We start from the raw sequence: 26395 nt of genomic DNA on the forward strand, positions 1-26395 counted from the left end.
CCTCCTTCCAGTGTCCCCCCCACTTCATGCCCTCCTTCCAGTGTGTCGCCGGCTGTCCAATCACCAGCATGCTTTTTGAAAACTAGTCTGTGGAAGCCTAGTGCCTTACTACAAAAATGCATGTTTAAAAAAATGTTTTGTTTTTTTTTTTCTCGAGACAGGGTTTCTCTGTGTAGTCCTGACTGTCCTGGATCTCACTCTGTAGCCCAGGCTGGCCTCAAACTCACAGAGATCCGCCTGTCTCTGCCTCCCGAGTGCTGGGATTAAAGGCGTGCGCCACCACAGCCCGGCTTCTATGATTACATTTTTAAAGAGGAGGAAATATAACTCAAGTAGAACTTGCAAATGTTGGAAAAGGGTAGACAATGGAAATTACCTTTCTTGGCTGGGCATGATGGTACACTCCTTGAATCTGAGACATAGGCAGGTAAATCTCCAAGTTTTGAGGCCAGCCAGTTTGGAGTTCCAGGACAACCAGGGCTACATAGAGAGACCTTGCCTGAAAGCATCCCGAGTCAAACGGAACCAAAACAACAAGAAGAAATCCCTCCAAATAAACAAGTAAATAAATAAATGACATTTCTATACTTGCCTCCTTGATCCCCAGCTCCCTTCCAGGAGACACCCAGAGTTTCCATTTCTTCTCAGTACTCTCAGAGGCGATGTATGCAAATCCTAACTACAGTTGAGTGGATGGATATTCACTAACTATGTATAGATGGACAGGATAGGTACAGACTATATACATGTACACACACATATATGTTAACATGGGTTTACAGAAGCACTTGGGATGAAGGATAATCAGAAAGATTAGGTGTAGAAAATGGACCATTTCAACCAATTATGTGGTATGAAAATCCTCGTGAGTTATTTACATCATTGACTGCTTCATATTTAAATTGAAGATTAGCAAGGATGAAGACAGTTTAGCCCCTGTGTCATAGCCTCCTGGAGTGGACTTCCAGATGTACAGGAGCAATGGATTACAGCATGTCCGGCTGCTGGCCAGGTCCTGCTGCAGAGCCTGGCTGTGGACGTGTCCCCACAGAGCGGTTCTGCCCTGGAACCCTAAGTAAACAGTCCCTTGGTGCATCCGAGGACTGAGGGTGCCATGTGCCGCTTCTTCTCTTGTCGCACCAGCTGCTACGGCACAGTGTCCTCTTTAAACGGAGACCCAGAGCAGGGTGTCGCGGTGGAAGCCGTGGGGCAGAAGGACTGTAGCATCTACGGAGAAGACACCGTGACGGATGAGGACGGAAAGTTCCGGTTACGTGGACTGCTGGTGAGGGAGGCTGTGTTTTGTTGGGGTTTTTCCTCTTGCTGTCAGTGGTGTCCCTGTGGGACAGTGGGGGCCACAGGATGAGGTGGGACTCTAGAATCCCCAATTGGAGCTGACACTGTGTTTAGCCAACATGGCTGCTTTGGTCTGTGGGAAAATAAGGCCTCTAAAGGGGGATTGGTATAGCTTTGCCCGGTGCTGAGTGCTTGTGGTGTTTGCCAGGGCTATGAAACCGAGGGGCACTGTGAGTGATGGGCTAAGGTGCTGGAAGACAAGTGGTCAGGACTGGAGGGCAGGGCGCAGGTGAAGGCCCGAGCCTGTTGCTCTGCTCCAGGTTACGCTGACTACGAGTATGAACAGTGTTGCCAAGTGGTTAGAACTTTTAAAAGAGAAACCTCCCCATCATACTTTGTTGAAAAAAATTCCTTAACTACCACCTCTACACAGTCCCAATTCCTGATTTTTAAACGTTAACTAGTTAAGGAAAAATAAAAACATGGCTTCACTGTGTGGCACAAAGGAGCCACTTGTTCCTGGGGCCACCGAGCCACGACTCTTGGCTTTGGGACTGTGGCGCCTTTATCCTGGAGTTTAAGTTGTTTACACGTTCATCTGCTCGTGTGGTGTTTGCAGAGTCCCCGACAAGGACTCTGTGCTGTGTCCGCTCTGGCCCCGACAGCATGGCTGCCTGTCAGTAAATGGTAATGGTGCGGGACTGAGCAGAGCCTGCCTCGGGGGGCCCTCCCTGCGCTGAGCAGCGCTTGTTCCTGTTCTTGGCTGCCCCCGCCCCCGGTACGCTCGGCTCTCTTCTTTCTCTGGTTTTAGAGGGAGAACTGTGTATCACCTTTGCTCCCCCGGGGTCCTGCTGGCCTGGTTTGCTCTCAATCCCAGTTAACACATTTGATTTAATTAAACTGAACATGGCCCCTTCTCCGTGGTGGTAGTTCCTGCCGCCGCCGCTGATGCTCGCCACAGCTGTCTTCCCCACCGCGTTAGTTGGTTGGCACTCCTTCAGGGACTGGCTCATGGAGGCGGAGTGTGCTTCCACAGGGAAGTCTTCTCCAGAGCGGGGCAGGCTGGAGATGCCTTCTCAGGTGAAGGATTTCAACTGCACTTAGGTGGGGAGCTCCTGGCTGCGTTTGCTCGTTTCACCTCGAAGGCCAGAGTGCCTGTGGAGGCATCTCTGGAAGAAAGCTGCACCTTTAGACATGGCCGCTCTCTCAGTCAGGGTTGTTTCATGACCAAAATGAAGCTGAAGAAGAAAGCGTTTATTTTGCTTATATTTTCACATTACTGTTCATCATCAAAGGAAGTCAGGGCAAGAATTCAAACAGAGCAGGAGCTGATCAGAGGCCATGGAGGAGTGCTGCTTACTGCCTTGCTTCCCTGACGATTTTCTGTCGGCTTAGTGGCTATACCTTAGTGTACTGATCTTTCAGCTACCAACTGCGGCCCCGTGGTCCTGCAGACAGTGCCCTGCCAGCCACTCAGACTCACAGCCTGGAGGGACTTCCAGTCCCATGGCCCTGGCTCTGCTGCTGTCATGAGATATAGGTTTAAACTAAGTCTCTGTCATATTAACAACAAAGACTCGGAAGTCAGATGTGGGGGTGAAAACCTGCTAGATCAGAGAAGCCGAGAAGCAACCAGCTGACCTTCCTTTTTGGACAGAGACCCAGCAAGAGACATGTCTCTCCATTCGTGCCAACCCAAAAAGAAAAACTCGAAACTCCAAGTCCCACCCTACTCTGTCCTGTGTGGCTCTCTATCCATATTTCTGGCTCCTCTGGACTCTCTATGGCTAATTCCAGTCAACTAGTTACTGGCTCTACCCCCTGAACCAAGGTTGATTTTACTTAATTAATGCAAATTTGGGGTTCACAGTGTGATTGAATCTATCCCACAACACTTCCCTCTGGCTTGCTCAGCCTGCTTTCTTCCAGTGTCCAGGACCACCAGCCCAGGGATGGCACTACCCACCTTGGACTGGGCCCTCCCCATCAGTCACTAAGAAACTGCTCTGCAGAATAGCCTGCTGGCTAATCTTATGAAGGCATTTTCTCTTCCTGAATGACTCTAGCGTGTGTCAGGTTGATATAGGTGGCCAGCACAGCTGCCAGAGGCTGTAGGCACATCCCTGGGACAGCTAGCCAAGGGTTGAGAAGGATTATAGCCTAGCCCTGGCAGTGGCAGTGGCCACTATTTCCAGATTTAATAGTACCATCTCTCCTCTCTTTGAGTCTCTTCCCCTCAAGATGCCAGTAACTGGGGGCTGGAGAGATGGCTCAGAGGTTAAGAGCATTGGCTGTTCTTCCAGAGGTCCTGAGTTCAATTCCCAGCACCCACATGGTGGCTCACAACCATCCATAATGAGATCTGGTGCCCTCTTCTGGCCTGCAGGTGTACATGCAGACAGAACACTGTATACATAATAAATAAATAAATCTTTTAAAAAAAAAAAAAGATGCCAGTAACTGTTTGACTAGAACTCCTAGGCCTAATTGAACACATGTCTAATTGTGGTCTTGCCTTTAACTGGCTTCACAGTGTTTTATTTTTAATTATGTTTTATTTATTCTTTGAAAGTTTTATACAATATTTTGATCATATTCTTTCCCTCCTCCAACTCCTCCCCGATCCTCTCTACCTTCCTACTCACACAATTTTATATCGTTTCTCTCTTCAAAAAGACTCCCAAAAAAGCTGAAATAAATTATGGGATTCAATTTGTGTTGGCTGACTACTCCTGGGCACAGGACATGACCTGGAGTATGGTTGATGTACCCAGTGTCACTTGATTAGAGAAACCTGATTTTTCCTTGTCCCCTAAAGTACCAATTACAAAGAGCTTCTTGGTAATGGGTGGGTTTTTGTCTGGCTTATGCAGTAGGTCTTACGAATGCTGTCAGTCTGAGTTCATATGCATATCTACACTATTGTATCCAGAAAACTGTTTCCCTGAAGTCATGTACTACCTCTGGCTCTTAGAGTCTTCCTACCCCTTTTCTCCATAGGCCTCTGGGCACTGAGGGAGGGTGTGATACAGACATCCCAATTAGGGCTGAGCACTCCGAAGTCTCTCGCTCTGCAGCTGTGCAGAGGTGAACTTCCATGCTAATTACCGACGGCAGGAGGAAGCAGCTTCTCCGGTGTGGGCTAGTGAGGCCTGACCTGTGACTGCAGCAGTGTGTCATCAGGAGTCATTTGACTGCCGTGTTCATTTACCTTATAATAGCGGTCGGTTTCCCCAGGCCATGACTGTCTCCTGTCAGGTGTGGGTGCCAGGTTGTGGAGCAGCCCCTAAATCCAGAAACAGTAAAATAAAGTAAAAGGTGACTGCTTACTCCTACTTGCAGGGCTTGCAGTTAGGTGAGACTGAGAATTACCTTTCTCCTCTGGTACTGTGCACAGCACCTTCCAGCCCTAATAATGCTAGCCTGTAGAACGAAGTCTTAAATGGTCTTATTAATAAAAAAAAACCTGGAGCCAGATATCAGGGTTAAAACCTGAGAGATCAGAGGAATAGGAAAAGCCACAGCTAACCTCACCTCACCAACTCCTCAGCTTCCAAAGAGACCTACTTCCTGTCTACCCACACCTGCATGCCTTTCTCTTCTGCCATCTAACTTCCTCTCCGCCCAGCTACATCTCTTCCTGCCCAGCTCTGTCACTTCCTGTCTGTCTGTACAGACCTCCAGACCTTTATGGTTAGTGCTGGGATTAAAGGTATGTACCACCATGCCTGGCTCTGTTCCCAGTGTGGCCTTGAACTCACAGGGATCCAGACAGATCCCTGCCTCCTGAGTGATAGGATTAAAGGCATGTGCTACCATTGCCTGTCTTTTATGTTAATATAGTGGCTGGCTTTTTCCTCTGATCCTCAGATTAACTTTATTGGGGGACACAGCCAGTAGGGGTGATGCTTCCAGGTAAGTACCAACTAGATTTCTCCGTGTTCTGTGACCATGGTGACCATGTAGGTGGTATCTTAGCAGTAGGTTCTTACCATCAAGTTGTAGAAGGTAGCCATTAGCAATGGGGTTATGTCTGGGGGTCTGTGGGACATCTTTGGCATAGTATTTTTATTTTTTTAAGTAAGATTTATTATCTTTGTAAGATCTCATGTGCTCTTTGTAGAATTCAAGCAACATATAAAAAACTTGACCGTAAAGGGAAAATGGCCTAGAGGCTGCTGTGGGCTTGAGGCCCCTCACTCCGCCTGCACACACAGCAATGCTCAGAGCTGCAGAGCTCTGCTATCCAGTCTGTGCTGGTTTAGAAATAACTGTCCACCCTGGGTTTTTCTCCTCCCAGAGGCCCCCAGACACCTGAGGCTTAACCCGTGCTTCAGGACTTGACCCTAGAGCTGTGCTCTTGGTGGCTGGAAGCTGACACCAGAGCCTTTCCAATATTCTGGTCCTGTAAAATTGAGTAATAAAACAGACATAAATAAGAACATTTACTTTATTTTTATTTTTCTAAGAAAAAAGCCTCAAATCCTGCTTGCCTGAGATCTTGTCTATTGTAAGGATCAGCGGTGTGGTTCCAGTCACCACTGGACCCGTGTACAGGTCGGGGTGAGCACAGAGGAGGAAGAGTCTAGGAGAATAAAGATAGATGCTTGAAATCAGGAACAGGCCACGTTTCGTCCTCTGTGAGTCAGGACGTGTGGGTGAACGACTGGAGAGACCGGAAAGTGGAGGCGGGGGGCGTGCTGGGAAGTGGGGACAGAGATGTCCTGTGTGCCACCTGCAGCAAAGCCACCCTCAGGTCGTGTGACAGGCTCTGTAGAGAAGTAACAACCAGTGTCTTCGCAGCCAGGGTGCATGTACCACGTGCAGCTGAAGGCAGAAGGCAATGACCACATCGAGCGGGCGCTGCCCCACCATCGGGTAATTGAGGTAAGTACCGCTCCTGCCGTGACTCGGCCTCGGCTTCCCTGATCAGAGACCCTCCAGTGCTCCTCCGGGGTAGGGTTGGAAACCCCAGTTCAGAGAGCATCCGCGTGAGTAGGGCTCTTTCTTGTGTATGTGTGTGGATGTACACATAGGAAGATGTGTGGGGAAGCCACAGGTGGATGTCAGGCATCTCCCTTGATTGCTCTCTGTTTACTGAGGTAGTGTCTCTTGCAGAACCTGGAACTCATGGATTCAGCTAGCTTGGCCAGCCAGCTTGCCCCCGGGATCCCCTGTGTCCCCGTCCTGGGTGCTGGGATTACAGGTTGGCCACCACACCCACCTGTCTTCTACGTGGATTCTGGGAATCCAGACTTCAGTCCCGACACTTAGAAAAGTGTCATCTCCACAACCCTTAGGAGAGGGTCTTTTTAAAAACTTTTTAACATTTTTATTTTTGAGAATTTTGTGCATATGTACAATATATTTTAATTATATCTGCCTCCCTCCTTCCGTCCTTCTAACTCCCTCCAAATTCTCCTCCGTACCCCCTCCCAAATCCTGTCTTTATTTCAATGGCCCACTGAGTCAGTGCTGTCCACACACCTACACACTGTGTGGCCGTCCCCTGGAGCAGGGCTGCCTGTGGGTGGCCACACCCCCAAAGGAAAGTGACTCTTCCTTCCCCAGGAGCCGTCGGCGGGCCGCAGCCCCTGAGCTAGGTCTTGGGCTTTCTAACTCCACCCTCCCGTCTGCGCTACAGTTTTGACTGGCTTGTTGCGTGCAGCTGTTACAGCTGCTGTCCTTGCATCAGGGCATGGCCGTCTCACGCCAGAAGATAGCACTTGACAGCTGTCCATCTTCTTCCATCCTCCCAGTGTCCCCTGAGTCCTGAGTGGCGGTGGGACTTGAGGCAGATGCTCCTTAGGCAGGAGCACTCACAGTCGCTGGCTCTCAGGACTGTGGTCAGTTGTGAGTCTCTGCATTAGCCACTGTCCACCACAGAAATACGCTGCTCTGGCCAAGGTTGAGAGCAGCACAGATCTATGGGCCTGAACAGGTATTTGGAAGGCAGTTTGGCAGCATGACTACTTGGTAAAACAACAAGAGCAGGGCCTCCCAGCTCTGGGCTTTTGACCCAGGTCATTCACAGGAAGCAGTCAGACACCATGAAAGTGTTCTTCTGCCCTCTGGCTAGACTGGAGGACTTCTGGGCCCAGAGCCGCCTGTAGAGGCCTGAAGGCACTTGGCATAGGGAGTGGGCCCTGTGGGACTTGCTCGTCTGGGAACAGGGGTGATGGCATCTGCCATTGTAAACAACCGGACAACTGCTGCTCACACCAGAGTGCTTCATGGTTGGACTTTTCATGGTGGCTCAGGCCAGGCTCTCGGGCAGCAGTGTAGACTGTAGTCAAGCGGATCTGAAAGAAAGGTGAGCTCTCTGGACACCACATAGCGTTGGCATGGACAGCCAGACAAGCTTTGAAAATGTGTTGGCGGGTAGTAAAACCTTAGAAAATAAACACCACACTCGTGTAGTACCGCTGTGTCTGTGGGCCAGGCAGAGGCTGCTGCTGTGTGTGACCGTGGGCAGACCCATCCCTTCCCTAGGTTGGAAGAAGCTCCTATGGATGTTAAGTGCCACCCTCTCTCTTCAGGTTGGAAACAATGACGTGGATGACGTGAACATCATAGTTTTCCGGCAGATCAACCAGTTCGACTTGAGTGGAAATGTGATTACTTCTTCTGAGTATCTTTCCACTTTGTGGGTAAGACCGACACCTTCAGAGGCAGAGTTTGTCCCCTCAGATTCAGTGGGAGACATGTTTGTCCCAGCTGGCTCTGGCTTTAGAGGGAGCTGGCCATACAGCTGCCACACCTGGATTTGGAGCCGATTATCGAGTGATGGGGGGGAGTCCAGTTTGGGGTGGCAAAATGTCAAGTCTTTAATCTGGCAGATTGCAGTAAAGCCCCACGAAGGCTCAGCACAATGGAGTACCCACTGAAGGATAATTTTAGACAGTGTACCTCATACAGTTCATTCTCCTAGTCTGGGTACTGAGCATGGCCTAGTCAGGCAGACTTGGAGCTGCTCATCTTGCTGTCTTGGCTACACATATCACTCCCATGTCCCTTGGTTCTTTCCTTTAAAACCAGAACCCTGGACACAGTGGCCTGAACCTTTCTCCCAGCTCTGACGAGATCCCTGGGAAATGAGAATTTTTGTAACAGGCCTATGATCTCTGGGAGGTTAATGGTTTGTCCCTGGTCTGGGCAGTACACTCAACACACAGTGAAAGATTGGGCCTCTCAGCACCCTTAGTCGGGACTGTATGGCATCGGTGTGGGGTGGGTGGATAGTGTCAGAATGCCCTGGAGGTGAGTGTGAACTGAATTGTCACACTCCTGCAGGGGAGGGGCTGGTGCAGGGTGAGGATGGCACCACGGCCTCATGCCACCTGGTTGTTGCCACGCTAAAATTTTGGCTCAGGGTTCAAATGACTTTCAAATTTTTTTTTGTTTGTTTGTTTTTTGTTTTTTTTTGTTTTTCGAGACAGGGTTTCTCTGTGTAGCTTTGCGCCTCTCCTGGAACTCACTCGGTAGACCAGGCTGGCCTCGAACTCACAGAGATCCGCCTGCCTCTGCCTCCCGAGTGCTGGGATTAAAGGCGTGCGCCACCACCGCCCGGCTGACTTTCAATTTTTTAGAAAAGCTAGAAATCAGAGTCGGCTGAAATCACCTAAAGTTTTAATGTAGCCAATGAATTAAAATTTACCTGTGGTACTGAATGCAGCCAGAGAGCACAGACATGGTCTTAGGCATGGCCTGGAGGCAGGCAAGGATGGAGTCCTCATAGCCTCTGCTGTGGGCCAGGACTGTGGCTCCCTCCTGCACCCCAGTCACGGTAGAGAGGATGGCCACTGTTCCTGCAGATCAGTGCAGAACCGGAACCTGTCTGGAAGCAGCTGCAGAACCAAAGGCACAGCACACTCTTGGAGATCAGGTCCCAGTGGGTTAGGTGACATGGTGAGATAAGCTGGGTGAGGCTGACCCCGCCTCAGGATAAGTCCTTCAGCTCTCTGGAGCTCGGTGGAGGGGTGCTCCTCTGTCCTCAGGACTGGCAGCATTGTTTATAAAGCGCTTGTTGCACACTCAGCACATGGAAGCCGTTCCTTTCGCTCTTTGCCATGATGGCGTTAGTGGCTGTTGAAAATCCGCCTGAACTCACCATCTCTGCCCTGCTCACACTGGAGTCTTGGGGTTGGGAGGGATTGCTCACGTCAGCCACATTTTCCCATCCTGCCTGAGAGAGGCTGTCCGGTGGGAACGATGTCCGCTCAGGGTCGTAAGCACTGCCCTCTTCCCTTCTGCCCCAGGTGAAGCTGTACAGAAGTGAGAATCTTGACAACCCCATCCAGACGGTGTCACTGGGTCAGTCACTCTTCTTCCACTTCCCACCGCTGCTCCGGGACGGCGAGGTATTGCCAGGCCTGGGCCACCCGGGCCTGTTAATGACTCAGTCTAAACACTGCTGTCTGCCTCAGGGATGAGTCCTCAAGTCACTGTTTTTCTATTTCTAAAAGCAATACGTGTTCCTAGCAGGAGATTTTGGAAAGAATTTAAAACCATCAGACATAATCCCAGCATCCAGAAATCAGAAGTGAGAGGGTGTTGATTGGTCTGAGTATTTTTCAGTGTGTGTGTGTGTGTGTGTGTGTGCGCGCGTGTGTGTGTTAAAAAGTACAGTTGTGCCAATTCAGAGCTGCCTCTGCTCTGCCCGTTTTTGTAGTCTGCGTTTCAGGGAAGAATCTGTGGTACACCCGCTCCCTGTCCTCAGCCCCTCCATCACGTGCTGCCCAGTGGTTGCTCACGGCCGCTGCTGGGAAGTATCGCAGTTGAAGCAGGGCAGCCCCTACTCTTAGCACTGGACCCGCTGCCCATCTTTCTCTTGCACTTCTTGGTCTCATGACGGCTCTTCTTTCTCTCCTGTGTGGCAAGTCTCTTGCTCCCAGGTTTCCCCTGTTGCTAAGTATCGTACCAGGGCCTCACATGTCTGGCAAGCTCTGTGCCGCCGAGCAGCATCCCATTCTCTGTGTGGCAGTTACAGTGTGTCTCTTTTCTACCCATTTGGCATTTTCTGAGCTTCAGCCTGGGGGTCTGTCCTCCACCTCAGAGTTGTGAGTTACTGTCAGTTCACTTGACGGGCTTTGCAGAGAACTTGCTTTCCATGGTTTTAGCTTGAGGCTCTCCTCTGTGAGCCTCGGGTGTGGTGCTCTCTCCTGTAGCTCCTCACTCCCCAGGCGGGGCTGCTCCACAGTGCCCCTTTGTGTAGTCTACACTAGTGGCGGCTGTCAAGGAACTTGAGGTTGTCGTCTGCTCTCCCTGCCTGGGAAATAGAGCGCTCACCCTGGTCTCCCTGCGTCACAGTCAGGATGCCTGAGTTTGGCACAGGCCTCGGTTTCCACCACGACCATCGTAGAGATGCCACTTTTCTAGAACTTGCCAGTTATGAGCCAATTAAGTCACATCCCGAGCACTCAGCCTCGTTTTACGGCACTGCCGGCTTCCACGGCTCCATCACACCCCTTCCATCGAATCACCTGTGAGAACTTGTGTTTCTTGAAGCCGGTCCTTGAAGGACTGTAATTACCCAGATTGAATATGCATGAAGAAGGACCGAGGCCCATCTGTCTAGTCTTAGAAGAAGCAGGCTCAGAGGCACTGGAAGCCCACGGCTGTTATAGCCTGAAAGTTAGTGACCTTGGTTAGGTTAGATGCAGAGACTTGGGGCTTCTTTACAGAACGTAGAGTGTTGTTTGTGGTTGCATGTGTCCCCTGCTTCACCTGAGCTGTCTGTCCTACACCAACAGAACTACGTTGTGCTTCTGGACTCCACGCTCCCCAGATCCCAGTATGACTACGTCCTGCCGCAAGTATCTTTCACTGCAGTGGGCTACCACAAACACATCACTCTGGTTTTCAGTCCCACGGTAAGTAAGAGTGTGGAATTTAAAAAAAAACAAACCCAAAATCCATGGCTGGAGGGTCTGAGCAGAGCCATCTGCAGGGCTCCTTGACTCCCCGCTAGGCCATTTTTCCCATCTTGGATCTCCCTGGACACCTTTCTTCCATTCCCTGCACTGATGCCTGTTACGGGAAACTGGTCATGGGAGGGCAGAATTGCTCGGGTCAGTGGCTTGGGATTTGAGGGAGAGGGACACTGTTTCCCTGTGACCGGTGGCTGGCATTCCTTCATCAGGACACCAGTGTGTAGCAGCAGAATTGCTCGGGTCAGTGGCTTGGGATTTGAGGGAGAGGGACACTGTTTCCCTGTGACCGGTGGCTGGCATTCCTTCATCAGGACACCAGTCTGTAGCAGCAGAATTGCTCGGGTCAGTGGCTTGGGATTTGAGGGAGAGGGACACTGTTTCCCTGTGACCGGTGGCTGGCATTCCTTCATCAGGACTCCAGTCTGTAGCAGCAGCTGCAGCTTCACAGGCAGTGCAGAGGATAGTTTGTAAATGTCAGCAGGTGTGGATGTAGTACAGCCTGAACAATTAGACCAGTGCACACTGCAAGAGAAAACAGCCGCCAGGTTGACAGGATGGCCACGGGAGAAGAACCTGGTGGGTTTTGCAGCCCCTGTAGTAGGTGGCTTCACTGTGGCCAGCAAAGCTGGTGTGTGTATTCTACATTCAGAGACCACTGGGGTTGCTTTCGGGAGCTTGTGTGTGGTGGAGTCACTGTGAACTTAACCAAGACGTCAGTGGTGGGTTCCTGGCCCAAGCTCAGGTCGGGGGCCTGAGAGTGGAGCCCCGGAGACTGCCTTACAAAAGAGAAGTACCATTGAGCAGGTCAGCGGGTAAGGGCACTCACCGGCACACTGGACGGCCTGAGTTCAGTCCTGGAACTCTCGCGGTGGAAGGAGAGAACCAACTCCCACAGGTTATCCTCTGAGCACACACATGCGTGGTCCATGCACACATGGACTCGAAAACACACACGCTTACACTGAACAAACGCAAAACACTGTTGTAGAAAAAGAAAAGCCTCACTTTACAGCTGTGGAGCTGGTCGTTGTTGTTCACGGTGGTTTCTGCCATTTTGGGGGGCCGCCACCCAGCTCCCAAACAAATCACACAGGCCTTGTCTTAGGTATGAGTGCCTGGCCTTAGCTTGGTTTGTTTCTGACCAGCTTTTTTTTTTTTTTTTTTTTAACTTAAATTATCCCTTCTGCCTTTTGCCTCTGGGCTTTTCCCGTTCTCTTACTCTGTATGTCTTACTCTGTGCCTGGCTGTGTGCCTGGGTGGTTAGCCCCTGCAGTCCACTTCCTTCTCTGGCTGCTACTTCTCCTCCCAGATTGCTCCCTCTGTATATTCTCTCTGCCTGTCAGCCCTGCCTATCCTTTCTCCCACCTCGCTATTGGCTGTTCAGCTCTTTATTAGACTATCGGGTGTTTTAGACAGGCACAGTAACACAGCTTCACAGAGTTAAACAGATGCAACATAAACAACAGTAACACACCTTAAAATAATATTCTGCTACACGTTGCTTCTGGGAAAAGTAAGAATTCATGTTTCTTCGAGATGCCTAGGGATCACTAGATTTCCTAGTTACACGGTCCTCATTGAAGGGAGGCACCGTGTCTCTCAGTCTGTTCAGGGTACTAAAATTTCCACTGTAGACCAGGTAACTGGCAAACAGCAACTGCTCCTCTTAGTTCTAGAGGCTGGGATTCGAGACTCCGCTGGCAGATAGTGAGTGCCCAAGTCCCTCTGCTCCGTAAATGGTGCACTGTGGCTGTTCCCGCACCACAGATGGCGAACTGGTTCCTCTCAGCCTGATCTGTGAGGGCGCTGACCCCATTCATGAAGGCTCTTCTCTCATTACTTAATCACCTCCCGAAAGCGGTGTCCCCAGCCCCTTGTGTCAGTGTGTCACACTGGTTCAGATGGGACAGGCCTCAACAGAGGAATCTGGGGAGACAGTGTTCCTAACCACAGCACACAGCATACCCAGCCCATCCCCTGGTGTGGACATGCAACCTGCTGCGGTTTTCTGCTGTCATGCATGCTTTTGAGTGCTTGTCAATCAAGGCTCTGCAGGGCTGGGCATGTAGCCCTGCTGGTGCATACAGAGCTCTGCATTGGATACCCAGCCCACAGCAACCAGGCAAGTTGGTATACACCTTTAATCTCAGCACTCAGGAGGTAGAGGCAGGAAGGTCAGAGGTTCAAGATCATCCTCAGCCAGAGTGAGTTCATTTGTAATAGTAAGAGGGAGTTCTTGGTCACTGGCGTCTCCTTGTGCCTGGGTTTCAGATCTGAGTCAGGATATTCACACCCACACCCTGGTTAGTGTCTCTTTGGTATCAAGGTATTATGGGTAACTTTGGTGCCAGTGTACTGGTGGCTGAGTGGGTTGAAGCTCTGGGTAACAGTGGTTGACGTCATCACAAGGAGTCATGGTTCTCTGTTGCAGAGGAAGCTGCCTGAGCAGGATATTGCCCAAGGCTCCTACATCGCCCTGCCCCTGACGCTGCTGCTGCTGTTGGCGGGCTACAACCACGACAAGGTGGGGGCAGGGGTCGGGAGACAGCCCACAGCAGTGTGCCCTGTGTCTCAGAAGTCAGAGAAGGCGGAGGTCGAAGGGGCCCCGCAGCTGTCCTGGGGTCCCTATGTCTCCTTCTGGGCTTATTAACTCCAGTGGCATCATTTCTAACCCGTAGGCCCAGCCCATCTAGGGAGGTGTTGCCCTGGAGAGGTCACACCCCTGGGGTAAAATCTCCCCGCCAGCGTTCTGCAGGCCCTGGAGTGTCCATAGCAGAGGCCGGTGCCTGTGAGGGCAGAGCCATCCTGGTCTCACGGTCTCTCTCATTCCAGCTCATTCCTTTGCTGCTGCAGCTGACGAGTCGTCTTCAGGGAGTCAGAGCCCTTGGCCAGGCGGCCTCTGAAGGCAGCGGCCCCGAGGACATGAAGAGACAGACCAAGAAACAGAAGACCAGACGCACGTGAGGAGGAAGGAGGCTTGTTCCCTGCGATGGCACAACCAGGGCTGCCACCCGCCAGGGGACAAGGGCACATGCTCCCTCGCTTCAGGCAGGCCCTGGGCCCTGTGACCCCTGTTGGTGTCCTGCCTGCCTGTCCTCTCCTGTGTAGCCCTGTGGTGCAATGCGACGAATGGACCCTCCTGTCACCCTGCTGAACACAATTTATTTTCTGGGTTGAAGATAATTTATTATTATTTTTGTCAGAGAAGTATTTAAGCCGAGCTGGTGGCGTGAGAACGTAATTCAAATCTTCCACATTCGTTTGCAAAAAGAGTCCAGTAAATTTGGCATTTGTCTGCGTGGTGAGGTACCTGCTGGACGTTTCCCAGACTCCCCTCTGCACTTGGCCCTCTGGAAGCTGCAGAGTATCTGTCCACACAGAAGGATCTGTCGAGAGCCGGAATGAATAAAGTCACCCACTCATGTGTGTTGTAGCTCATCTCAGATCATCTTCAGGGGCTTGGCAGAGTGCTGGGTGCATGCAGAGCGGGGGCCGTTCAGCCACAGCGACCACGCAGAAGACACAGGGAACAGGGCACAGCCGACCTGTGGCTGAGCTTAGGCTCACTGTGGCCCCCTGGAGTATATGTTCTATAGAGCCAAAAGACTTTGTACTGCTAGGCTCTAAAGTTACTTTACTTCTTGATGTGTGTGTCTGTGTATGTGTCCATATCAACTGGCCACTTGACACAGACCATTGTGTGAGTTTGCTTGCTGCATGGGATGGTGAACCACATGAGCCTCTGGGACAGATGAGACATCCTCCACATCCAGTGTGCTTCTGACTCTCACTCCAAGTGGACACCGCCCTGAAAGTTTAATGGTGCTTTTTATTGACACACTGTAAAGGTTAAAGGCTTGTGAAAGACCATTAAGTGTCAGTGGGCTCCGTCCAGCTCCAAAAGTGGTCATCATGTAGCAGCTTCACCATGTCACTCATGGGTCACCATTGATCTTGGTTCAGCCCCCTTTCTCAGTCCATTTGAAAGCGGGCCTTGCCCTGTTCTGCCTTCCTGCATTTGTTGGATCGATGGGGCCGAGCACTAGTTCCCCTGCAGTGAGTAACCATTTCTGTCTGGTGAACGATACAAAAGTTCTGACCCACTGTTCCTGAGACACTTACTGTGTTCAGCTCTTGGAGGGGGGAAGCAGCTCAGTTGGCAGAGTGCTTGCCTGGCATTCACAAGGCTGAGCAAAAAAGGCCTGGTGGTGCACACCCTGTAATCCCAGGACGTGGAAGGTGGAGGCAGGAGGATCGGAAATTCAGGGTCATCCTTAGCTATTTAAAATTTAGCGTTTGAGGCCAGCTCGGGCTACATGAGAAAATGCCTTGAAAACAACCCTCTCCCCCAGCTGGATAAGGAAGGACACCTCAGAAAGCTGGCCGGCGCCCTTCTAAAGCCATGCCACACATTTGCCTTCTGCTCTTTCCTGTTTGTGGGGAAGGGGCCATCCTTGTGCCTAACTCTAAGGCCCTAATTTGGGGAAGGAAGATGAATGAAGCAGAATGAAAGAGCGGTATCCCTTCCTGGCTTAACACAGGCTCATTGTGACCCCAGCATTGATGAGGCTGAGGCAGGAGGATTGAGAATACAAAGCTGTCTTGGCCTTCAGAGGGAGTTCACCAACCTAGGCGACTTAGTGAGACCCTGTCTTAAAAAGAGGGCAATGATGTAGCTCAGAGCACTCCTATCCAGCGCACTTGAGGCCCTGGGTTCTGTGCTGGACCGTGGTGTGTGGCCTCCAGGGACCTTGATTGTCATCAGCTTGTTCTACAGTTAGAGATGGGAACTTAGATCCAAGAGTCCCTGACCACTGTGTTCTGCCTCTGCCACATGGAACATAAAAATGCACTTGTGTGCCAGTGTCTAAAGTGGGTGATGTGTGCAGGTAGGTACAATGACAGGTGGGTTACAGCTGCAGGTGGCCAAGGACCTTCCTTCCACTGTTCCATTGGCTTTGCTGTGGGAGCAGTCACATGAGTGAACACCCAAAGACAGGAAGAGGTGCATCCCTAAAGGTCAGAGTAGCCCAAGAGAAAGTTGGACAAGTTCAGGGGACAAAGCTGGCTTAGTCACTGTGATGGTTTATCTTGATTGTCAGTGTGATGGGATTTAGAATCCCATGGAAGCAAGTCTCTGGAGGGCCTGGGTCAGTTCCCAGCACCACATGGTGGTTCACCGTATTCTGTAACTCCAGTTCTCTTCAGGGACCAGCAGTGAATACATACTGCTCTTCCAGAGCATCCCAAATTCTGTGCCAGTACCCACTGGGTGTGTGTGTGTGCACGTGCAAAAACCACAGCCAGCAGAGTGTTATTCCAGAGGAGGCAAGAAGGAAATCCAGTTCAACACAACTCAGTAGCCAGTGTTGGTTCAAACCCAGATTCTGACCCCAAATAGGCATAGTAAAGGACACAGTATGTTGTTGGAGTTTTCCTGTCCCAGGAGCAGCTCCCAAATTACCACATAGAGGCTTATATTAAGTGTAAATGCTCGGCCAATAGCTCAGGCTTATTACTAAGTAACTTCTACATTTTAAATTGACCCATATTCCTTCTTTACACTCTGCCACGTGGCAGTACCTTTATTACCATGGCACGTTCATCTTGCTTCTCTGTGTCTCCTCTTGGCTTTGACTCCACCCTCCTTTCTCCCTTATCCTCACTTTCATCGCCCACTTATACTTTTTGCCTGGCTATTGGCCAGGCAGCTTTTATTAGTCAATGAACGTAATGCATATTCATAGTGTATAAGAGGATTGTTCCACAGCAACAGTACAATTGGGAAATGTTCCTGGTGATAATGAACATGATAGGCTTAGGACATGACTAAGTACGGGTGATGACCTGTCAATTAAGGAAGGAGGCTCAGGGTAAACACGCTCATAAGTGTCTGAGGGAGAATAGCCCCATAGATAGATTGAGATGAACAGGCTCAAGATAAGCGTCTGGGGAAGCTGGTGTGGCCTGGCCACCACCTCTGCTCCCAGCCTTCTGGGTGGAAAACAGGTTGTACATCTCTCCCTTTGAAGGGACAACCTTGTGTGTTTAACATTCCTGATTCCCCTAGTGCTTCTCTGTGAGCACAAGGACCTCCATACATCGTACAAGTATCACATCTGGTTGCCCAGCCAGGGAGGGAATCAGATGCCTCTGAGGGCACCTGCACTCATGTACATGCCCACACACAGACACACATAATTAATAAAAATGGAAGCTTAAATCTTTTAAAACCGTTTTTAAAAACAGTTCTTTGAGAATTTCATACAATGACTTTTGATTGTATGCACTCCCAACTTCTCCCAGAACCTCTCCCACTTCCTGCCTCCCCAAATTCATGTCTTCTTTTTTAAAAAAAAGTCTCACTGGACCTGTAGATAACCTAGTGTTTCCTTCCACCAGGGTGGGGTTTCACCATTGCTGAGCCTCCTCACAGTGAGATCAAAACCCTTGTAACTGTACTGTGAAGTGGCTGTGAGTATTGGAGTACTGGATGTCTGTCAAGACCGTAGCAGCCAGTGAATGTTATCTTAGCTATTACATGACAAAGTGGAGGTGGTTTTTGTTACTTTTCAAATGTTGCCTTTTTTTTGTTTTTTGTTTTTTTTTTTTTTTTTTTAATCGGTTCAGGACAGAGTGGCTTAGTTAAGTATGCTGTGCACCAGCTGCCGTGGCCCTCCCTTCTCCCCCACCCTTCATCGCCTGAGGAAGAGGCTGAGGAACTGGGGCCCAGACATTGTATACTGGTGCTCTTTCTGTGAGCATAACTAATCGTTTCAGGACATTTCTGCAAAGCCACCATCCAGCATCCAGCTAGCCTGGGTCTTTCCTAGCTAGGATAGGGACCTGTTTTTCCAACAGCGGGAGCCTGCCTCTGTCCCAGGACTGGGAAGCAGCAGCAGGGCTTCTCTTAAAATGCCACAGGGAACATACTACCTTGATGAAGCCAGACCCAGATTTTGTGAGGTCTGAAGGTCAAACAGTTTGAGATCTTTCAAGAAAATGGTCCCAAGGGCTTTAGAGAAAATTCCGTTCTGATCTCCAGCACACACATACGATACTGGACATGGTGGTGTGCATCTGAATGTGCCTCCGTGCTAAGGATTCCCTGGGTTAGCAATGCTGATCTTTTCCCAAAGGGCAGCCCACCCAGCCTTTGCCCTGGAGGGAGGCCTTGCAATCTGAGGCAGTGGGTATGCCTGCACCCATCAGCCTGGGCTCCAGACAGCTTCGTCAAGATGCTGTGGGACAAAATCTGACATAAAGGAGTCAGAGATGCAAGAGGAGAGTGGAGAAATGTCCCCAACAGAAAGACTCTCCCAAGGAAACTGAACTATAGGAACATGGTTTATTTATGATACAGTAAGAGTCCAAAAGTATTAGGGGGAGAGGTCAATCAGATTGCAGTTGGACCATCTTGTCACTTCTAAGAATGTCCTGGAAGATCTTGAAATGAGAAAGAAAAGATGTTCCATGTAAACTGCAAATTGAAATAATTTACATATTTTTTCTTGTGTGTGTGTGTGTTCACGTGTGTGTATGTTTGCATGGAGAGGCCGGAGAACAACCTCACCCTTCATTCCTTAGGCTCATTCACTTTAACTTTTGGAGACAGCACCTCTCGCCAGCCTGGAACTCACCTATTAGAATAGGCTGCCTGCCTCCCCAGCCTAGTACGAAGTGAACACGTTGCTTTTATAATAGGGTAGAGGGAGGTCGGGGGAGGGTGTTGGGGGACAGGTGCTTGAGCGCAGTCCTGGGAGAGAGAGAGGCATAAAAGCAAAGCAGGACAGCTGAGTAGAAACTGGCTGGAAGCTGGAAACTGCTGGGACCTAGGGGAGTGGGAATAGTGCCTGGGGACAGCGGAGATTGTTTTGGAGTTAGGAGACTTCTGCTTTCTTGGGTTAGAAAGACGGGATGGGGACCAGCTGGGGAGGCGGTCCACACTTGTAATCTCAGCACTTGGGGGGCAGAGCATGCCTGGCTTGTGCTAGCTGGAGCAAACCAGGGTTCAGGTGGAAGCTCCCTCTCAGCCCCCCTTCCCCATCTCTCTCTAAACCCTGCTTCATCTCAGAAAGCCCGCCAAACACGACTCCTCCCCCAGAGATGCTCATGATCAATCCTACAGGGTGTTTAAACTGCCCCAGAGAGAACAGACACGTGGTTTTTCGGTCTCATCTCCTCTCTGGGTGCTGGAAAATCATCCGGGAGTGTTTTACTCATTAAACCTGGAATTTTTCTTAATTTGGTTTGATTTGGATTACTGTGTCGGTGGCTGGGCTTAATGTCAGGGTATGGAAACTTTTCACCCAAGGCTTCAGGTACTCTGGGAAGTATTCTATCAATTATACCACTCTTCAGCCCCAGCCTTTATCATAGTAAAGAATGCCAGGCATTCTCTGAGGAGACGGCTCACTGCGTATACCATTTATTCCTAAGGGGGAGAGGATAACTATATTTTTTAACTTTATGGATGAAGATCTGGGCTTATGATCAAGGTTTATGTAGCTGATCATTGTAGTTTCTCACTAAGGTCTTTTCTTGGCATAAAACAAAAAGTATGACTGTAACACGCAAACTCTATATGGGTAACATTTCTTACTGCATGACTAGAATTTATTTTAAATCGCTGTAGTCCTTGTAATAGAATATGTATGTTGTGGTTTGAATGTGATGTGCTCTGCCACAGGCTCACATGTTTGAACTCTGGATCCCCAGCTGGTGGCGCTGTTTCAGAAGGTTGAGGAACCTTTAGAGGGTGGAGCCTGGTTGGAGAAAGTGGGTCGCTGGGGATGGGGCTTGAGGTTTTATAGCCTGGCTGCTCTTCCTGGCTGTGGGTGCAATGTGACCAGCCACTGCATGCTCCTGCTGCTGTTCCCCCCTCCCCTTCCCCCCCTCCCCCATGGACCCCTTCTGAAACCGTGAGCCTGCCTTCCTTGAGTTAAAGCCTTCCTTTAGTTGCTTGTCTGGTATTTTGTCAGAGAAATGTAATGAGTACAATATGCTTCAGGATTCTATTTTGAGTGTGTGTGTGTGTGTGTGTGTGTGTGTGTGTGTGTGTGTGTGTGTAAAAGGAAATAAAAGGAGACAGAGGGAGCGTCCAGTCAAAGGTGACTTTATGAAGCACAGTCTCAGAGAAGTGGAGCCGGAAGACAGCCTGAGGTAAAATGAGAGGGAAAGAGGGACCAGTCTATAGAGAAAGGAAACTGACTAGAGCAGCACGTCATTCTCCAGTGACAAGTTCCTGAGAGGGAGGACCAGGAGAAATAATGAAGACAGGAAGTTTGGGATCACCAGGTCTTGCATAAGCTCATGACTCATGCAAGGTTGGGCAATCCCAGAAGAGAGGCCTTGCTTGCCCTGCTGTGGCTGTGGGCCTATGAACTGTGGGCAGGGCTGAGGAGGGCGTCCCTCTGCAGCCCGAGGCGTCAGGTGCTTTCCACTGCTCCTTCCGAATGAGGGAACCTGTGTTTTCTTCAGGGTAGATGGCAGGAGCAGATGCAGGACCCAGAGCCGTATGAGATCCATGGGCAAAGGGGGTGCCCACTGGCAAGGACCCATCTGAAACCATCAATTCCAGGCTGATGCTCAGCGCCCCCAGCACCACGGAAAAAAAGCTAGGCCCAGGGTATGTAAAGCCAGCATCTCCTGCTTCTGTGGAGAAAACGTTCATGCCAGCCATAGTATAGTTGGCCCCAAAGTGACAAGTTAGGCGCAAGAGGAGCCCTTTTGTTTAGGGGAAGAAATAGATGTCACTTTCTTGTTGCACCTTCTAAATGTTAACTCAGTGGGTTGATGTGGTTGCTGTAGCCCAGGTTGCCCTTGAACTTACAGAGATCTGCCTGCCTCTGCCTCCTGAGTGCTGGGATTAAAGGCGTGCGCCACCGCCGCCCGGCTTTGTATATTCTTTCAGTATCCTTTTTGTTTGTTTGTTAGATTAAGACAGAATAGACTCCGACCCCATATGTAGCCCAGGTTAGCCTGGGTCTTGCAGCAGTCCCGAGTCTCAGCCTCCTGAGTGCTGGGATTACAGATGTGGACCATGGAGGCTGGCTCTCAGCATGCTTTCCTTGAAGCTGGTTTGTGTCACTAAATACAAAGTGCAGTGAAATCACAAGGAGGCAATGAGGACCCTTTTTAAACCAGTGCTCGTTAATTCTGGGCGCTATTTCCAGTGCCTGTGTTTCAGGTCCCAGTGTCTTTGCAGACAAATGAGAGAATAATGTGTGTTAAATTGTGTTCTGCTTTCTAAGGACCTTTTTGGGGCTGGTGTCTACAAACGATGTCTTTTGAGTATTTGGAAGCCGGAAGGACCAAGTGTCAGTTTTTAAAATGTATTGAAGGAACAAAAAGATGCTTGCTGCCAGGCCTGATGACCGGAGTTCAGTCCCCAGGATCCATGTCAAGTGGAAGAGGACTAACTACCCCGAGGTGTTTTCTGTCTTCTACTCCAATGTTGTGGAGCTCTTGTGCACACACATGGAGTAAACAAATAAGTAAAACTAAAAGAAGAATTCTTGGAGATGATACTCCGTGGGCAGGGGAGCTGGCTCAGCAGTTGAAAATCCTTACTGCTTCTCTGAGTGCCTGTATCCAGCAGCTCACAGGCACTTGTAACTCACTTCTAGGAGATCTGACACCCTCTTCAGACCTCTCTACACAAGTGACATACACACACTCTCACACGCACGTGAATAAATACATTTTTTAAAATGTGTTGAAAATAATTTATACTTTTTAAATTTTTTGAGCGTTTCATGTAGCCCAGGCTATCCTGGAACTCACAATGTAGCCTGGGTTGGTCTTAAACTTCAGGCAATCCCCTTGCTTTACCCTTCTGAATTCTGAGATTTCAGGTAGGAGCCACCGTGCCCAGCTTAATTCAGTTTTACAGTTAGGAAAATCAAGACTCAGAAAATCAAGTGGTGGACTCAGGATGCTGTTCAGTAGTTGACTCTTACTTAGCATGCATTGAGTTTTGGGCACTAGAAAGAAAAATGGAGAAAGTGAAAGAAACTGGAAAATAAAGGAAAGAGGCTAGGGTTCAATGTGCTGTCTCTCTGTTTGTTTTTACCATGTGGTACCGATGATGTCGTGTACAAAGGGCAGCCTGTACGGTTTCACTTCTCTGCATAGACATCTTATATCAAATACACCACCTAAAGAGAAATCTGTCGTTAAAATTTCAAGAGGCTTGATTTTCTTTGCAGATTGCATAGAAATACCTATGTTCAGCATCAGGTTTAAACATGTGTGTCTTGTCTGATGTAGCAAGGTTTCAGAAAAGGCTTTGAAAAACATTGATTTTGATATCTGTGGCAGGGGCTGGAGAGATGGCTCAGCGGTTAAGAGCACTTGCTGCTCTTGCAGAGGACCTGGGTTCAGTTTCTGGAATCCACGTCAGGCTGCTCACAACTTGCTGCAACTTCCATTCCAGAGGCTCTGATGCCTTGATCTGGCTCCCACAGTCACCTGCATGCATGTGGTGCACATACAGAGGAGCAGGCACATGCACATGAAACCGTAGCACATCTGTGACAAACTGGGATCGAGTTAACTAAACATATTCTTTTGTCTGTTTGTTTTGTTTGTTTTTTTCAAGACAGTGTTTCTCTGTGTAGTTTTGGTGCCTGTTCTGGATTTCGCTCTGTAGACCAGGCTGGCCTCGAACTCATAGAGATCCACCTGCCTCTGCCTCCTGAGTGCTGGGATTAAAGGCATTAGCCACCACCACCCGAGAAAAAAAAATTCTTAGTATTTCTTTCTGTGTGAACCATGGCATGCATGTGGAGGTCAGAGGACAACTTTCGGAGTTACTTCTCTCCTTCTACCATGTGGGGCAGTGCTGTGGGATGGTCTGTATGTTAAATGTGTTGCTCTGATTGGTCAATAAATAAAACACTGATTGGCCAATAGCCAGGCAGGAAGTATAGGTGGGACAAGGAGAGAGGAGAATTCTGGGAGCTGGAAGGCTGGGGCAGAGAGATGCTGCCAGCCGCCCGCCATGACAAGCAAGATGTAAGGTAATGGTAAATCACGAGCCACGTGGCAACTTATAGACTAATAGAAATGGGTTAATTTAAGATAGAAGAACTAGATAACAAGAAGCCTGCCACGGCCATACAGTTTGTAAGCAATATAAAAGTCTCTGTGTGTTTACTCGGTTGGGTCTGAGCGGCTGCTGAACTGGCAGGTGAGAGAGATTTGTCCTGACCGTGAGCCAGGCAGGAAAACTAGCTACAGGGCAGTAACTTTTTCTTTTTTTTTCTGTTTGTTTATTTCTTTTTTGTTTTTCTAGACAGGGTTTCTCTGTGTAACAGCCCTGGCAGTCCTGGACCTGGTCTTGTAGACCAGACTGGGCTTGCTTGTTGGCGAGCACCTTTACCCACTAAATCATCTCACCATCTCTAAGTTCATTGTTTTAAGGTAGTAGTAAGTATGAAGAAAAGTTTAAGTCAAGAATTAGTTACTTAGAGGCGGATCTCTGTGAGTTTGAGGCCAGCCTGGTCTACAGCTCAAGTTCCAGGACAGTAAAGGCTACACAGAGAAACCCTGTCTTAAAACAACAACAATAAAAAAATTAGCCGGGCGGTGGTGGCGCACGCCTTTAATCCCAGCACTCGGGAGGCAGAGCCAGGCGGATCTCTGTGAGTTCGAGGCCAGCCTGGTCTATGGCGCGAGATCCAGGAAAGGCGCAAAGCTACATAGAGAAACCCTGTCTCGAAAAACAAACAGACAAACAAAAAAAAATTATATTGATGTAGAGCCACACGCTGGATCAGACAAGGAAGAAAACCGGGTTCCCACCTTGCAACTCCAGCTAGTTTCTCAGCAGAGAGGGTGGGTACCAGTTGGCCAACCTTGCTGAACATCCTGTCTTGGAAGTGAGTCCTTCAGCCTCAGTCCAGGATTACAGAGCCCGAGGCCAACCCCGGGGGCCCAGCTGCCAATCCTGCGGAGGTGTTGATGAGATTGACCTACTGATCAACCTGTTCAGTTAAGATCCATTTGGGAGAGGTTTCAGAAGCCGGCAGCCTTCAGTCTGACGAAACAAGATCAGCTGAGGAGTTCGCGAGCGAGCAAAACTCAACCTGAGAACACAGGAGAAGAAGCTGTCCAGCCACCGAACCAGATCACCAGAGTCATAAGCCCACCCTACGCCGACTGGGAACAGGTAAGGCCCCATCTCCGGACCAGCAGACCAGGTCTCTAGCCCCTAGGCCCCACCCATCAGAGCCCCAGGGACCAAGCAGCTACCTTTGCCTGCTCCCTCACCAAAAAAACAAAAACAAAAACAAAAACAAAAAAACAAAAAACAAAACAAACAAAGAAAAACCCCCAGCCCCTGCAAACCCAACAACCACTGGAGCCATAAGCCCATCCTACACCAAATGGGAACAACTGCTCCCTGTGACAGAACCCACTAACACTGATTGGACTAAGCTGCTCCCAGAGAAACAGAGCCCATCAGCACAGATTCAACCAAGAACTCCTAAGTGGACCAAGACTATCAATTAGAACAAGAGAAGCACCTTCAGACACAGACACCGTCTGCACCGAGCAGAGGAAGAGATGAGCAGACACCACTGCAAAAATACAGGCAACAACATACAGACCTATATGACAACATCAGAACCTAGTGATTCTACACCTGCAAGACCTGAACATACCAAGGCAGAAGAAGAAATCAATCCTAAAAGTGACTTTAAGAAGATGATAGAGGCCCTTAAAGAGGAAATAAAAAATTCCCTTAAAGAAATGGAAGAAAAAAACAAACAAAAAAATTGAAGAAATCAAAGAAAGCCAAGAAGAAGAATTTGTTATTGATTGATTGATTATCTTGAGGGGACGTTCTCATTTTGGCCAGGCTGACCTCAGACTTGCTATACCACCAAAGATAGCCTTGACCCTTCTGCTCCCGGGATCCTCTCAGGTTGGGTCACGGGTCCACACTGCCATACCTGGTTCCCAGCTAAGAATTTAACAGAACAATTACTCTTGGGGCTGGAGAGCTGGCTCAGAGGTCAAGAGTATGCTTTGCTGTTTCAGGGGACGTGGCTTTGGTCCCAAATACCCTCATGGTGGCTCATAACTACCTAAAACTCCAGTTCTGGCCTCCAGGGGCACCAGGCATGCAGGTGGTGCACATGCGTACTTACAGGCCGGCACTCACAAATGCACATAAGAGTAAATACATTTTCTTAAAGAAAAAGCTGCAGGGCATGGCGGCGCACACCCTTAATCTCAGCACTCGGGCGCAGAGGCAAGCGGATCTCTATGAGTTGGAGGTCAGCCTGGTCTACAAAACCAGTTCCAGGACTCCCAGGGCTGTTACACAGAGAAACACTGTCTGGAAAAACAAAAAAGAAATAAACAAACAGAAAAAAAAGGAAAGAAAAAGGAAAAAGAAAAAGTTACCTTTTGTCTTAAAGTATCTTTGCCCAGAGAAACAAATGTTTGCCCTGAGTTTTGCCCGGCCAGTGCATCTTGGGCCCTGTGAGCAGGAGCTGTTTGCTCTGGCTTTGACTGTTTGGTTTCACAGTCTCCTGACAAACCATGAACTTGATACTGTTCTTTCACACTAACTTTATACTATGAATATAAATGCACACTGCCTTGTGTACTAGTCCCACTAAATAAGGGTACATTTATAATTCATCGTTATATTTAATCTCCCTCTTCTCTCCATTTAGAGCCCAAGAATCAGTTTTTCAAGGGAAAAAAATGGGCCAGGAGCCAAGCCCTGTTCTTCACAAGTTTAATATTGTGTAAGGTCATCTTATCTCAGTGGCCTCATCTGGAGATAGATAGATGGATGGATAGATAGATAGATAGATAGATAGATAGATAGGCAGGTGGGTCTGAGGGTAAGTGCTCAGTGAAGAATTGTGTTTTGTGACAAAAACCTATCACAACAGCAATAAAGCAGGGAAGAAAACCATAAAACAGACATTAGAGTGAGTGGCTCAAAACTTGTTTTCTCACTTAAAATAATTCTCTTTATAGTGTGTTGTGGGGGGCCGGGCAGAGACAGTGTGCTTATGTAGCCCAGGCTGGTCTAGAACTCACTGGGGTCCAGGCTGGCCTTGAGCTGACAGCAATTCTCCTGCGGTCGCCTGCCTGTGATGGGATCATAAGCTGCAGCACCATACTCAGCTTAAAGTCAT

The 26395-nt window shown here is 49.3% G+C and overlaps 1 protein-coding gene across 2 annotated transcripts in view; it reads left to right on the top strand.

The window, feature by feature from the left end:
• The window catches only part of LOC128124403 (nodal modulator 1), a 69307-nt gene extending 54646 nt beyond the window's left edge, over positions 1 to 14661 (top strand). Inside the window, exons 25-31 of one of the 2 annotated variants that reach the window (XM_052760601.1) lie at positions 1144 to 1285; positions 6100 to 6183; positions 7836 to 7946; positions 9555 to 9656; positions 11049 to 11168; positions 13660 to 13752; positions 14082 to 14661. In XM_052760601.1, coding sequence (XP_052616561.1) covers positions 1144 to 1285; positions 6100 to 6183; positions 7836 to 7946; positions 9555 to 9656; positions 11049 to 11168; positions 13660 to 13752; positions 14082 to 14192 — 763 coding nt within the window. In that variant the 3' untranslated portion in view covers positions 14193 to 14661. Of the gene's footprint in view, positions 1 to 1143; positions 1286 to 6099; positions 6184 to 7835; positions 7947 to 9554; positions 9657 to 11048; positions 11169 to 13659; positions 13753 to 14060 lie in introns of both variants that reach the window. The other variant, XM_052760600.1, reaches the window with a different exon arrangement.
• Positions 14662 to 26395: the final 11734 nt, after the last annotated feature.

Source organism: Peromyscus californicus, unplaced genomic scaffold (genome assembly GCF_007827085.1).
Source record: "Peromyscus californicus insignis strain IS unplaced genomic scaffold, ASM782708v3 Scaffold_4__1_contigs__length_199733344, whole genome shotgun sequence".
NCBI lineage: Eukaryota > Metazoa > Chordata > Mammalia > Rodentia > Cricetidae > Peromyscus > Peromyscus californicus.